The sequence below is a fragment of the Lissotriton vulgaris genome, chromosome 2_2 (genome assembly GCF_964263255.1).
Source record: "Lissotriton vulgaris chromosome 2_2, aLisVul1.2, whole genome shotgun sequence".
Classification (NCBI taxonomy): Eukaryota; Metazoa; Chordata; class Amphibia; order Caudata; family Salamandridae; genus Lissotriton; species Lissotriton vulgaris.
The window spans coordinates 325,118,823-325,134,048 of NC_141688.1; the positions used below are offsets into that span (position 1 = coordinate 325,118,823).

Genomic DNA, 15,226 nt, shown 5'->3' on the forward strand with positions numbered 1-15,226 from the left:
CGCTTTACATGTATTTCCAACCAGGTGCGTCTCCTGCAAGAGAACAACATCCGGCATATGTTGTTTAATCAATTGAAGCACAACCCCTCTCTTAATACGGTCACCCAACCCGTTAACATTCCAACTGAGAACACGCAGTTTCCTACCCCCCATCATCATGACCCAGGCCCCGCCCGACCCCAAAAAGCCTCAACAACAAGTGGAGCAAATCAGTACACACAACCCATTGCCTAAGAAACAGAAAGAAAAAGTGAAGAGAGAACAAACAAATTTCCCCACCACCTGCACCCCTGCAGCAGACTAAAAAGCCCCCCCAACCAGCAGTGTGCCTGTCGCCCCATAAACTAATCTACAAAAAGACCCTAGAGGAGTGAGGAATCTCCGCAACCCCCTCCCGCCACCCTCCATGTAAAAAACAGAAGAAACAACAAGAACGGGAAAGCTTTGGTATTAACAGTCACAGACATCAGGAACACCAACCGCCATAATCGGCACAGTAGAACCTAGTCCTGGAGATCAAGGCCACCAGTTGCGCCTCCAGATCGCTCGTCGTGCTCCTCTCGACGTTGCGGCAAAGTATCCAGCCAATCGGTCACATTCTCTGGTACATCGAAGAACAGGGCTCGGCCCTCATACTCAATCCGTAATTTAGCAGGGAATAGCATAGAGTACTTACAACCCATGTCTCTAAGGCGCCGCTTCACCCCTGCAAAGCTCTGACGTTGTCTCTGAACGGCCCTAGTGAAGTCCGGGTAGAAGTGCACCTCAGAGTTCTGAAATTTAAGTGGCCCATGTCTCCTGGAGGCTTGAAGGATCACATTCCGGTCTCTAAAGTTGAAGAGCCGGGCAATGATGGGTCTAGGTGCAACACCCGACTTCGGAGGGCCGCCGGTAATCCTATGAGCCCGTTCCACAGAAAAGAAGTTACTCAGTCCAGATGGGGCGAGATGTGTCTGTATCAAGTCCTCCACAAAAAGGTCCACTGCCACCTCTTCCGATCCCTCCGGTATACCAATGATGCGAACGTTCTGTCGCCTTGCACGCCCTTCGAAATCCTCCAGCCGTTTGGAGAATTGGTCATTCACCGATCGTAGAGTCCGGACCTCCGCCTGTAGGTCCGAGACGTCGGTGGTCAAGCTGGAGGTCTTAATATCAAGGGATTTCACCCGATCATTAGTCTTTCCCAGGTCGGCCCTGATCAAGGTGAGATCGACGGCCAGGGTGTCCACCTTATGAGTCAGGACCTCATGTTGCTTTTGCATTTCAGTCCTGATGCCCGCGATGGCCCCCATGATATCACTCAAAGTGGGCTCCGAGCCATCAGGCGAGCCCGCGCGTTGCGAGTCTTTAGAAGGGGCCACCACAGAGGGTGAGGTCCGTTGCTGTGCATAACGGTCGATCTTGTTCAGCTGTGTCTGAGTTGTCCTCCGAACACCTCTGTTCGTCATCTTGTCGGGGTCTCCTCTGTCGGCCATGATGGACCCAAGGAGAACAAAGGGCTACACCGCCCAGACAAGGGAAGCAGATGTGCAGAACAGAGGCGGAACCTGCAAACAAACCAGGCCGACAGCCGGCGACTTCGCAGCTACGTGTACTCCGCCAGCAGGGATCGGAGATCTCCACTTCGCATTCCAATCATGCGGAGCGTCGGCGCGATCACAGGTTATCCATGAGACAATGGCGCATCCTTGGCACAAAGTGCAGTTCGACGTAACTTCGTCCAGGAACAACGGATTTGAAAGCGGAAAGCAGTTCCTGCGTCCGCGACCTCTCACCAATCGAAATCCACTAATGTGGAACAGGATAGCCGGCAGGATATTTGCGGAGGGTCGGAGGGTCCGCGGAGCTCCAAGCTTACGCGGCCATCTTGCTCGCCCGCGAAGCTCCTCCCCCGAGATACAATTCTTGACGTGGAAAGTGGCTTTCCTAATGGCAATCACATTGCTACGACGAGTTAGTGAACTTCAGGCACTAACTATCCAGGAGCCATTCATACAGATTCACTCCAACAGGGTGGTACTACGCACTAACTCTAAGTTTCTGCCTAAAGTGGTTTCACAGTTCCATATAAAACAAACTATAGAACTGCCAGTGTTCTTCCAGAATCTGAGTCAGTGGCAGAGAGAATGCTCCACACACTAGATGTCAAAAGAGCTCTAATGTACTACATACATAGGACAAAAGATTTTAGGAAAACAAAACAACTGTTTGTTGCCTTTTCGCCACAACACAAAGGCAACCCCATTTCAAAAGCAGGTATAGCCAGGTGGATCGTTAAGTGCATACAGATTTGCTATCAAAAGGCTAAGCGCACGTTAACGGTTCCCCCGAGAGCCCACTCCACGCGAAAGTTGGGGGCCTCCATGGCTTTCCTTGGAAACATTCCTTTAGAAGAAATTTGTAGAGCAGCCACATGGTCTACCACACACACATTTACAAAACACTACTGCGTAGATGTGCACTCCAAACAGCACCCAGCTGTAGGGCAGGTTGTTGTAAAAACACTTTTTCAGACTGCTGCAGCTGGCACGGGCGGCCGCCGCTAAGGGAGGGACTGCTATATATTCTATGCACAGATATGAATTCAGCAGCCCACATGCCTCGAACCGAATGTTACTTACCAGTATGCATCTGTTCTTGGCATGTAGGGCTGCTGACATTCATATCGCCCGCCCTCCTCCCCGGCGTCTGTAGCGGCTGCAGCACTCAGAATTACTCTTAGCATGGTCATCACTTACAGTGTTACACTCCATCTTTGCCACAATGGCGAAAAACAATCTGAGGATGGAGTCGATGCCCATGCGCACTGTAGTCCAGGGGAGGAGCCACCTATCTCGTGATACTTCGAAGACTCTTCCAGGACAACAATGTGCAATCATCCAGACCCAACACTAGGCGGCGATCTATGTACAGATATGAATGTCAGCAGCCCTACGTGCCAAGAACAGAGGCATACTGGTAAGTAGCATATTCGTTCCTCGATAGTCTATGCCATAAGCTTCTTTGTCCACGCTTCCATTTCCGTTGATTACCAGCATTAGCATATCAACTGCAGCTTTTGGTTGTTCTAAAACTTCTGGGTGCAGTGGAGAGGGGAGGCCTTTGAGGTCTTTGATACTTGAGCATAGTACTACCCCCTGCATCCTTCACAAATGAACATTTTGTGTAAATCTTTGAATGGTAGAGAGTTCTTGTTGTTTTGGTAGTTGAGACGGAGTCTACCGCCACTAAGGCCAAGTGGTGCAGTGAAACGTGCTCATCAATCACTGAATTTTCCATGCCAGATTTACTGAGTTCTTCACACATCCTTTTCCTTTTGTTGGTCATTGTTTTAGCCGTCCGCCTTTTCCTCCCAGACCTCATATTGCCCCTGTAGGCTTGAGTCAATTGTCCCTCCTAAGAATCAGCCAGACATCTGGTTATCGCTTTCCTGACTCCGTGCAAGGTACTGGATGTGTTTAACCCCTCCTGTGCTCATGACGAGGTCAGCTCGTCATGAGCCACGGCGCTCCGGTGCTCAGGACGAGCTGAGCTCGTCAGGACCGTGCCTGTTAAATGGAACGCTCGCACGCTGGGCTAATTCCCCTGCTGTGCTGAGCGTTCCATTGGAACCGAGCACCGGAGCGCTGTGGCTCATGACGAGCTGACCAAGTCATGAGCACCGGGGCGCTGTGTGCGCCCCCCGCTCCCCAGCACAGCGGGGGGAAACAGCCCCGCAGTGAAGGGGTTAACAGGCTCAGCAGGCTGGCGAGTCAGTATGTCTCTGTTCGCTAGAGTCAGTAGTGGCTTGTTGGTCCTGCAAGTCAGGGTGAGTGGGCCCCCAGTGGGACAAGCCGCACCGGCCAATCACCTGCCACCTCCACCCCAACAGGATTGCCCCCCGCTCAGCTCTAGCCTCCCCCACCTGCCTCTGCTGCTTCTATAAGAGCTCTGGCTGACAGACCGTATCAGATGGGATGAGGGGGGGCAACTCAACCTTAAGGTGAGCTGTGAACTGAGTGCTGCGGGCTGTGGCTGACTCCTGGCAGTACAAGCAGAGGAGGTGAGGCACGTTTGCTGGCTGCTGGCACCGACCAGAACAGAGCTGTGCAGGGCAGGAAGTGTAGTGGGGTGTAAACACGCGGGCCACCCTCTGGGTTTCCAACCGCTCACCTCCTCCAGAGGTCCAGTTTCCCGCCAGAGCGGGAGCCAACGGGACTGGTGTGCACTGGACTGTGCACAGGGACATCAAATGTGCCCCTCATGCAGACTGAGTGGTGCTGGCAAGCGCACCCACCCTGCCCCAATACACTAAATCCTGTTTCCGAGGTGGTCGCACCTCTCTGTGACAGGAAGCCTATTATTCTGCCTTCCCCTGCTCGAGCTTGGCTCAGCAGCAGGAGGGTAGAGTCATGTCTCTTGTCGGCAGCAACCATTTTGTGCTGTCCAGGACTAGAAGGCTGGTACCGGGAACACTGAGAGCCTAACAGAGGGCTCTTCCAGTGCTTGGAATCATACCTCCCACACCGTTAACAGTGTGGGGGTATGATTCCAACATGTTTGATACCAAAGATGATAGGATTCTTTGCAGCCTATTTCGAGATAGTCATCGTGTAATTATGCGGTGCCCCTCTATATATTATATGGCTGCCTCACTGACAACCCAGGAGAACAAACTCTGTAGGCTGCAGGGGTGTCCCGCTCATGCAGGGGCACCCTCTCACTTACAACCAAGCACCTTGCCTTCTGGATTGCAAAGACCTGCTATAGGGATGACTTATACAGACCCTCCAGAGCCGCAAAATCTGATTTTTACAAAAGTGCTGCGAAATCGGCACTTTTGTAAAAATGAGCAATTTTTACAAAAGTACCCGTGAAATCAGCACTTTTGTAATTGCCTGCGAAATCCAGATATCTTCAGACTCCCCTTCTATTGGCCCTCAGACAGGAATTTCCGGCCACAGTGACCAAGCTGAACCGTCTTCTAATTCACAGATTCTTATTTACAGGAACATTAGTAAAGGTTGGATGTTGTTACCTTAAGTTCCGCAGAGAAGTTAAAACTTGGTTATTCAACCAATAATTTGTCTCTTCCTCTTTCAGTTTGCTCTCCTCCTTAATTTGGTTCCTAGCGCCGGGAAACCTCCGGGTAGCTGCGCGCTTTATGGAATGGAACCTGCATCCCCCCAACCCCCCCACCCCTAGCGCCTTGAGACCCTTACGGGTGAGTAGTCGCGCTTTAACAAACTCCTGATTGATTGATTGAAATATAATAATAATAATAATAATAATAATCCCTACGATTTTCCTTACGATGTTCGTTTTTCGAGGTTCACAAAATTGCACAAATCTGTGAAAAGCGTTTGCTTTTAATACTCGCTAGAGTTTACCTCCTGAGCACAATGATCAGGAATAAAAAATATGGCGGAAATGGGCAGTCTCCCATTTTAATGTTTTGGCCCTTTTTCTCGACTTAGAAAGTACACGAGGAGAACTCCCATCATTTTCAGTTGCTGAAACTACGGGTGCACCTGGGCTATTTCACACTCTATGTTCACACTTACAACGCTATTTTTAACATTACAATGGGCAAATTCAGTTTGAAAGGCCAGAATGAATGTTTGGGAATACTCAAAAAGTTGTATTGGAGGCCATCACCGCACCTCTGTAGGCTAACCTGGAGGCACCCATGACCCCAACCCAATGTTTTAAACTTAGGACTGCGAGGATCCTGCTATATTGGCATATTTTTATTTATTTTGGAGGACCCTGGTATATTGTGGTTTTCACAGCAGTATTGCGGAGATTTACAGATGGAAAATGCCACAAATAATATTTCTATAGATCAGAATTTGAGAAGTCCAACCTCAAATCTCAACTTTTTGCCGTGATAGTTGTACCGAACGCCGGAGGTTCTGTAAATGTTCATGTAGGCCAGTGCAAGAGTGATTTTTACCAGTCCAGTCGCCTAAACAGAAGTGGACTTATATGTGGAAGAGTCACTACTGCTGTAATCAAGTCAGTGCTAATGAGTGTTAGGGTGAGCTTCATATATGTGATTTCTTATATATTTACATTTTTCCCCATCAGCTCCACAAATTTGGTAAAAAACATAACTGAATACATGATAATGTTAAAGCGCATACATGTTAGCAGACAGGAGAACTGTTTGTGTGGGTGTTACATAAATTGCAACGCCCCATTTAAAGTAACACAGCCAAACTTGGAGATAGCCAATAGCTGAAAATCGCAAAAATATTGTAATACTATACAGTTTCTGACATTTAATTTTCTTTATTTCTAACAACATTTGGCTGCCGTAGTAACAATACTTTTGTATCCTTGAGCAAGAATCATTTTTACTTCTCTTCTATAAACAGCTTTATCTTTCTGTTGGCAAGACCTGTTGTCTACAATACATTGATCAACATTAGAGTGGGCTTTGGGTCAGCCCTTCCTCATGACTGGATGGCTTTGTTGTCTATCTCTCTTTCCTGCCCCTGAGTCGATGGCCTTTATCCGTATTCCTGTGTTTGTCCACTCAGGAGCATTTGGGTCTCACTGTGCTACGATATATCTTGACACTGCTGATCCCAGACTTTGCTATGCCGTGGCTGTGAGGTACTATTTTTTCTCTGTCTCTACAGCCGTCTCTCCATTCTGCTGCTTTCTCCCCACTCATTGACCTCTCGCCACCCAACCCTCTTGTTTTACTTTTTAACAATTTTCTTTAATTTTTGCTGTCTGTTGCGCTATCAGTGAGTGGTCAATCAAAATGTTTTTGACCATTTCTCAGTGACCACCTGTAGGTGCGCATGCACACGCATGTGTGGTGGGTACCTAAGAAGGGAGTTCATTTTATTTTGATATGTCCAGTTGAAAGATGATTGCTAGCACATCACGAAAAAAAGGAAAAAAGCCAGAAGGGGAAAAGGGAAGTACACCCTGAAATTTAGCGGCATTTTGCGGCACTTTATTTTGCAATTTATGCCCCTGGAGCCCGCCGCACAGTGGGAACATTCCGCCTCCTATCGGAGGCAACAACCACCTTATTTCAAGCAGTCAGAGCAGTGGCCCCACAGAGGCAACAACACCACAGGTAGGTGCAAAGGGGCCCAGGCAAAGTTGTCACCCCTTCAAAGTACAATACCTGTCAGAGGAAGACTCTCAACAATGGCCTCGCGGATGCCGAGGTCCCTCATCGATAGGTCAGTCTTGGCGGTGTTGGTGTCTGGGCTGGACACTGAACAAGCCTTAGCTGCTGCAAGGGCTCTGGTACCCCAGGTATTAGTGCAGGGAGACTCCTAGGGGTCCTGGCATCTCCAGACATGGCGGGGAGACAGCTCTGATCTCCTGGAGCATGGTGGCCTTTTCCTGGATGGCTGCTGGGTACCGGGTAGAGGCAGCCTGAAGGCTACAAGGAAGTCGCTCCTCCACCAACCAACCACATGAAGTGAAGTGCTGGCAGCCCTCAGATGCTAAACAGCTGCAGGACAAGTCAGGTCTTTGCAATTGTCGGGGCAGGAGCAGGCAGGCAGGGTTTGGTGCCAAGTGCACAGCTAGTCCACAGTTTTTGTGTTCTGTAGCCGTAGGTCTTTGTCCTTCTTCTTTAGTCAGGTGGGTCTGCGTTCCTGGTGTCAGGTGACCACCTGACACCAGGTGATTTTAGGGGTGTTAAGAGGAGTAATGGTAGTAGCAAATGGGCTTCTAACCCCTACTGTTAGATTTGGGGGCTTCTGGTTGGCACAGGTAGGTACTTGTGACAAGCTGGGACCCTCTCCTCTAGTCAGGATAAGGGGATCACCCTCTTGAAATAACCCCTGCTCACCCTCTAGGTAGATTGGCGCGAGCAGACAGACTTATTTTTAGAGGCGTTATAGGTTAAGCATTTGTGAACACATACAGTAACTCATGGACAACACCACAAATGGACACCACGCTAGATTTATATAAAAAATAGTGAATCTTTATATAAAGGCTTAGCACAAGACCAAATAACGACACAAAACCCACAATACTGTTTAGCAATCAAGAGTTCTTTAAAAATGCGTAATTTCTATTTCTGTGCGCTTCGCACCCTCTGTCCGACTCTCACGGAGATGGGAAAAGGTCTAACAGAGTCAAAAGGGCGCCGCGGACGCTCCGGTCCGATGCGTACACCACTGAGGTGTGAGTCATTCACAGTACCTTAGTTGTTGTGTTCGGCACAGACGATGCATTGGAAAACAGAAGCGTTGCAGGCAGCAATGTCCTCCTTTTTCGGTGCAAGCTCCGGCTCGTAGACGTCCTGGGTGCGGATCGTAGACTTCAGAGTTGCGTTGTTCGAGGGGATAGTGCCTTGTGCGGTGCGATTGAGTTCCGGTGTGGCGTACGAGCCGTACCTTGATAGTTGGCGCTTACTTAGTCCTTTAAGCGTGGTGCGAGGCAGACAGTATGCTGTAGTTGGGCGAGACGTACCCAGCCGCTCTACGCGCTGCAGCTTTCCACACCAGTGGCAGGGTGCGCGTTGAGCAGTTCGATTCGAAGGGGGGGAAAACAATGTGTGGTGCGGAGTCCTCCTTTTATGGTGTGAGCTACAGCTCAAGGGGCGGCCACAAAGTCGCGTTGATCGAGGCTGACTGCTTGGCATGGGGCTTCCCAGTGTACGCGTTGATCCTTCGAGGCGCACAAGGTGCCCTGCTTCGGTGCTACAGGGAAAACAGCGTGTTCAGCAGCTCTCTTCAAGGGGGGTGAAGTCCACTGGTCCTGGGACTTTGTTCAGGGGCAAGCTCACTCATAAGCCCTTGGAAATCTTATAAGCACAAGTTGAAGCAATGTCTTTGTAGTCTTTCTCCTCTCCTTCAGCAGCAAGCCAACCACTGCAGGCCAATCCCCCAGGTCAGGGACAGCACTCCTCCTTACAGCTTTCCCAGTTCCTTCTCCTCAGGCAGAGGTTTCTTCTTGTTAAGCAGGATCTACTTTCTTGGGAGCAGGGTCCCAATACTTATACCCCTAATCTTTTGTTCTCTGAGGCCAGGGGGCCTTTGCCTAGTCCAGTCCAGTACTTGAGCACTTTATTGACATGACTCTGACTTTTCTATTCAGTGTGCCTGGCAGAGACATTAGACGCTCCCCATGGGCTGGAGCCAGCATTGTGGGGGAAAGACACAGTCCTATTCAGAGTCCAGGTGCACTCCTCCCACCCAACTGGATGTAAATCTCTCTATTCACCACCGGGCTGCCCCAGCCTGTCTCCTGGAATTCCCCAGCCCTGTCACTCACAGAAACCAGACAGCATATACACATCCTAGCAGAGGCGGGCTGAAAAGGTTAGGCAAGCACAGAATATTAAAATAAACTTTACTAAAAGATGTATTTTATTATTCTGAGTTCAGGCATACTAAACTCGAATTTCTACCATGTTCTCTAAGTCTGTTAGGATCATAGACTGTAATAATTCTAACAGCCCATTCTGGCCTATGGAGTACTGGTAGCCTTGCAATAGTGAAAAACGAAAATGGCTGTAATTCACTATTAGGACATGCCACACACATCAGGGCTTGTCCTACCTTATGCTTACAATGCACCCTGTCCTTGGGCCTACCATTGGGGTGACTCACATGAAGTAAAGTGAAAGTTTAGTGACTGGCACGTGGGTGCACTTGCCCAGTCAGCATGACGGTACCATACTGCACGCAGGCTTTGCAATGGCAGACCTTAGCCATATTTTACAAGGCTGCTTTTGTGGGTGGCACAACCAGTGCTGCAAGCCCACCAGCAGCATTTGGATTTACAAGCCCTGGACACTCCTGGTGCATTGTACTAGGGTCTGATAGTAAACCAAATAAGCCAATCAGGGAATCCAATCAATATAGCAATTTATAAAGGGAGCACTTGTACTGTGGCACTGATTGGCAGTGGCACAGTGCTCTGAGCAGCTAACACCAGCAAAACACATGAGGCACAGCAACAAAAAGTGGAAGGGAGACTCACGCCAAGGTGCCAGGTCTAACACCTAGGGTCGCTACCCCCACTATATGACCACTTCCTGTGGGGAGTAAGCATAACCCTGTCCCAGATTTCTCAATATAATTCAAATCAAGATGGTGGAATCCTTCTTTCGTGGAGCACATCAGGCAGCCCACCTTAGGGGCGTGACTAACCTGGTGGTGCAACACACCAACTTGCATAGCTTAGTTCCCATTTGTCCTGGTGACAAAAGTGCCTCCGGGCAGGGGGTGGCATCTCATAGCTTTAAAGGAAGCCGGGGTCACTTACCAAAGGTGGCAGGGCTTTGAAGCCCCGGGCCTTGATATGCTAAATCACTGTTCAGGTCTTGTGAACACTGCAACACAAGGGTCTCCACATCAACTACCTGGACCTCCTGGCCATCCAGCTAGCTCTGAAGGCCTTGTTTCAAGAGATTCAGCACCAAGTCTTCCTTATAAAGACCGATCTCATGATCGCTGTGTTCTATCTTCAAAAGCAGGGTGGCATCCACCCACCACATTTGCCAACACTGGCGCAGAGCGTTTGGCATTGGGGAGTTAACCATTGAATTCACCTCTGGGTGGAGTACCTTATGGCAGGGGACAATGTCTTTGCAGGCCTTCTCAGCAGGATGTAGCAACAAGGCCGCAAGTTGGAACACTACTCACACGTCCTACTTCCATGCTTCTGCTGTTGGTGAGGAGGGGGTTAGATCCTCTAGGCCCCCGCCCAAAAACGCAAAATGCCGATACCTCAGCTCCAGATTCCCACACCTAGTATCCATGGGTCCTTGGATTGGTCAGGGAGCTTTGCGTAAACTTTTCCTCCTCTCTCACTCCCTCTGTGTGGGCCGCAAGCTTCAGCAAATGCCCTTTACTCTCACCCTGTTGCCTCCTACTTGGGCCAGACAATCTTGTTTCTCAACCATCCTGGAGATATTCCTTATTCTCCACGAGAAGCTCCCCAAGAAGCCGATCCTTCTCATGCAGAACCAAGGGAGAATCAGACACTCCAATCGCAGGCAGATCAATCTAGCAATCTGGCTCATGGAGTCCTATAGTTTGTTCATCCTAATCCTCCTCAAGAATGCATGGGCACCCCGAAGGAAGATCGCAGGCCCACTATGCGAACCTGTTATGCTGCCTAGTGGAAAAAGTTTGTCAGCTGCTGAATTTTTATGCACCTGGACCATCTCAAACCTGCAGCTCAGGATATTATCGGTCACCTTTTCCACTTGCAAAAATCAAGCCTAGCTTACATTTCCATACAACTTCATTTAGCCGCCATTGCAGCCTGCATGCAGAACAGAGAACACTTATTCAAAATCCATGTCATTCAGGCTTTTATGGATGGACTTAAGCAGGTTATCCCTCCCAGAGTTCACCTGGCCCCCTGTCTGGAACCTTAAAGTTGTCCATACCAGACTCATGGGTCCTCCTTTTATTATTATTAGTATTTTTAAAAACGTTTATGTAAAAACATTTTAAATTATACAAGCGGGAAACAAAACCTATTAGCACAATAAAGGAGGTGGTGGGGAGGAGGGGCATATAGAAGGGAAATGACCAGGGTGATCTCAGCATGGAAAGTAACTTATCTCAAGTAGATAAGTAAGATAAGTATCAGGTTGGATAGAATGGCTAGCGGGGAAATTCCTCAAATTTGAAGAGTTGCCCTCACACACCAGCTAAGGTGTCACGCTTCATCATAGGGCGTTTTTGCTCCTCGTTGGGTTGGCGCTGCAGTCCCCCATGGTCCCTGCGAGAGAGCTCTTTAGCGGGGATCTTGTACGACAAATGCCATAGTGGTGAGTGCAGGTGTGTGGGGGGTTAGTGTGAAGGTGAGTTAAAACTATCGTAACAGTACCCCCAATATTCTTGGATCCGTTCAATATGGTTAAAAACAAGAAAGAACTGTCAGACCTTCCACCAATGAGGAGTGCAAGTTAAATTCACGAAAAGTGAGGAGTGTAAAAGTTCATGGGGTCGACATGTTTCACACCCTAGAGGTCCATACTGGATCTTTGACGTTTCATCAGGACCGACAGAAAGAGTCAAACGTGAATAGGAAAACGGGGGTCATAGAAAAATATACACCCTGTAACATGAATGTAAGTCAGGTTTGTGGTTGTGTTGTATCAAGTTTTATACATGACCCCAGAGGGTATCAGAACGCTTTACAAATGATCAGGGACAAAAACAAGGGAGACAAGTAATACCTGCTGCATAGTTTCATCAGGGATGGAGGTTCCCTTATTCCTCTTTCCAACATGACTGGTATGAAAGTTTATAGAGAGCCCGGTACAGGCGGGCAAGGCCTTTCTTAGTCGACCCTTGTGCAGAAAGGTGTACCAAGGAAATCTCATGGTCTACTATCTTTGTTTTTTTACAATGGGTGAGTTAACCCGGTGTAATAATTGTTTGAGGCGGAATTCATCGGAGGAAGTGTTGTCTCCAGTTTTTTCTATCTAAGGTGACTCCATCATTATATAGGTCTTCCATTACGGGGGACAGCCCCTTCCACAAAGCAGGCATCAATAGTGCCTGGACACAATATCTGAATTATGTACTGTGGTAAACGGTTCGGAGGGATAAGTAGTGGCCGCCTGACTGCCGTTGACCCTATCCTAGTGTCGTAGAAGGGTTGCGGTAGCATAAAGAGGCGATTAGTGCAATAGAAAACGATCACGAGGTCTCGGCCACAGGATGTGTTGTAGGAGAAGGGCCGAGCATACCTATTTCCTATTCCAGGAGCACCCAAGGCTTTGTGTAAGGAGGGGCTATGCCTTTCCAGGGCATATTGCATTGGGCTGCGTGCATATAGTTTTCCATGTCAGGGAAGCCTACATGGGCCCTACTTATGAACCACTACATGTATGCCCTTTCAATTCCTCTCCTGGAAGGTTGCTTTCCTTGTCGCTATTACATCCTTAAGGCATGTTAGCGGGTTACAGGTCCTCATCCTGGAGGGAGGAGCCTTTCTTTCAATTTCATAATGACAGAATTATCTCAGAACTAGCCCTAGTTTTATCCATAGGTGGGATCTCCCTTGCATCTCAACCAGACCATAGAGCTGCCGCTCTTCTTTCCTCAGCCAGACATGGTACCCACCCCTGGTGTTCAGTGTGCCTCAGGTGCTACTATACCTTTGCAGATGAATTGAAAAATGCATCCCACGAAATTAAGGCTAGAAGAACTTTGCCTGCCTCACCTAGATCACATTCCACACTTAAGGGGCTACTATGGCTTTCCTAGGAATTGTCCCCAAAGCTGATACTTAAAGACGGCCTCGTGGTCCACTCTAAACACGTTTACCAAGCATTACTGTGTGGATGTCTTAGTTGGCAAGACTGTTCAAAATACTTAGTTTAGATCTTCTACAACATCCACTGGGTAACCTCCGGTTAGGGAAACGCTGCCTTCCAGTCTCTGCAGAGCACGTGTATCCACAGCCACACAATCAGTGTAGGTAGGGTGATTACACGGTAAGCATCTTTTCGTAACCTGGAATGCTGTTGATTCAGATATGCCCACCCACCGCCCGGGAGCCTTTGGTTGTTGCAGTTGATCACTTAAATTCCTTCCTTAAACTCTTTGTATATACATTGATGCATGGTTACCAGTGTCCGATCATCTGCTCCATCTCTGCGCTCACCTCCTGTGTGAAAAACAATCTAATATAGCCTGTACCCATGTGCATCGGCAACTAAGGGAGAAGCCACTGCAACTCGTGACTCTAAAGACTTTCTTGAAGAAAAACAGCTTGCAAACGTTTGTACCCAACAGTAGATGGCAGGAGTATGCAGAGCATGTGAATCTACAGCACTGCACGCATGTGTACAGGCTAAGAAACATATGCCATCTTCATGTCATTATTCTCCATGCTTCGTCCTGAGGTTACTGGGTTATCGTAGTGCTGTAAATGAAAAATAAAACTTGTGTTCTCTCAATAGGCCTGCTACTGGATCAAATACTGAAGAATTTCACTGAGGTGGCCAAAAGCACGAAAGAGCAGCATTTGAAAGTCATCATGTATTCTGCAGTAAGTACCTGCACTTCATTCATTTTATTGATCAATTTTCTATTATTGTTATTGTAGAGCAAATGGGTGCAGGCGTTGGTGCCTTCCACCTTGAGGCCAGTAGATATATTCAAAGCACTTTAAGCAGCGCTTCCATCTCAACACCCCACACCCCCCATTGCCACCCAACTCCCTACCAACCTCATACATTCAATCAATATGATGACCGCTGACCAGATGATCTGTGTCTGATTGGAAACTGCCATTTGATTAGAAGTCTAAATTCAGACCGAACCCCTAGTAGTCCCAAAGTGCTACGAAGAGATGGTTGCTGACTGACACTTCAAGATATGCAATACTTGCAAATTTCAAGGGCAGGTGAGCTCTCTGAACTCAGAGGTAAGGAGTTCAAGGAACTGGCTTCCACCTCCGAAAGCTCCTTTGCCAGAGTGTTTCATCGACATTGTCAGTTTTTCATGCACCTCAGTCCCCAAACCCGGTGTAACCAAGGCTGTATGTTCTCGGAGCTTCTCTACCCACCAATGAGCGAATTGTTTGGGTTGGTGTGCTTAATTCTAGCACTATTTGTTTCCCTCTGAATGAAGCGAGTACATTAGCCTATTTGCAAGAACCAGTAAAACCTACGGTAGGAAACTTTGGAACTTATTGTCCACGAGTTTTTCCCGATCATCCAACACCTCCTCCCAATATTGTGTCAATCCGGGGCAATGCCAGAGAAGCCGAACTGATCTTCCCATGTTCCAGCATCCCCTCCAACATTGATCTGACCAGTGTGTAGTTATTTTTGTTCTCATTTCTTGGCTGGCAGCGGAGCACGCCATTGTGAATGTTTTGTGAAATCTATTCACCCATTCTTTGTCGTACGGCGTGCAGCCTAAGTCTTTGTCCCATCTTAAATGTCCCTGGAATTTAGGCGGTACGGGAGCTGCTTGCAAGTGTCGGCATAATTCTGATAAAGTACGCTTCTCACTGTTTTTGGAGAGCACCCACCTCTAGCTGCTGTTTTTCTCGCTCTATTTGAAACCCAGTGTAAAGTTGGGGCTCTGTCTGGGGCAGGGTCCAATCTATTTTTGAGATGATCAAAGGTACGCCCTGCTTCTTGGCTCATCATATCTCCGATGCATTCACAGCTTGCTTGTCGCTAAGGGCCAGTGTAAACTCTAGATGGGAAATAAAAGGGGTAAATGGGAAGGGAAATGTGAAACCGTATTTCTGAGATACGAATCTCCTACTGATT

The 15,226-nt window shown here is 48.3% G+C and overlaps 1 protein-coding gene across 1 annotated transcript in view; it reads left to right on the plus strand.

The window, feature by feature from the left end:
• The window catches only part of ACP2 (acid phosphatase 2, lysosomal), a 214,533-nt gene that overhangs the window by 159,970 nt on the left and 39,337 nt on the right, over window positions 1-15,226 (plus strand). Inside the window, exon 8 of the mRNA XM_086959716.1 lies at window positions 13,901-13,989. Within this exon, the coding sequence (XP_086815842.1) occupies window positions 13,901-13,989 (89 nt within the window). The remainder of the gene's footprint in view (window positions 1-13,900; window positions 13,990-15,226) is intronic.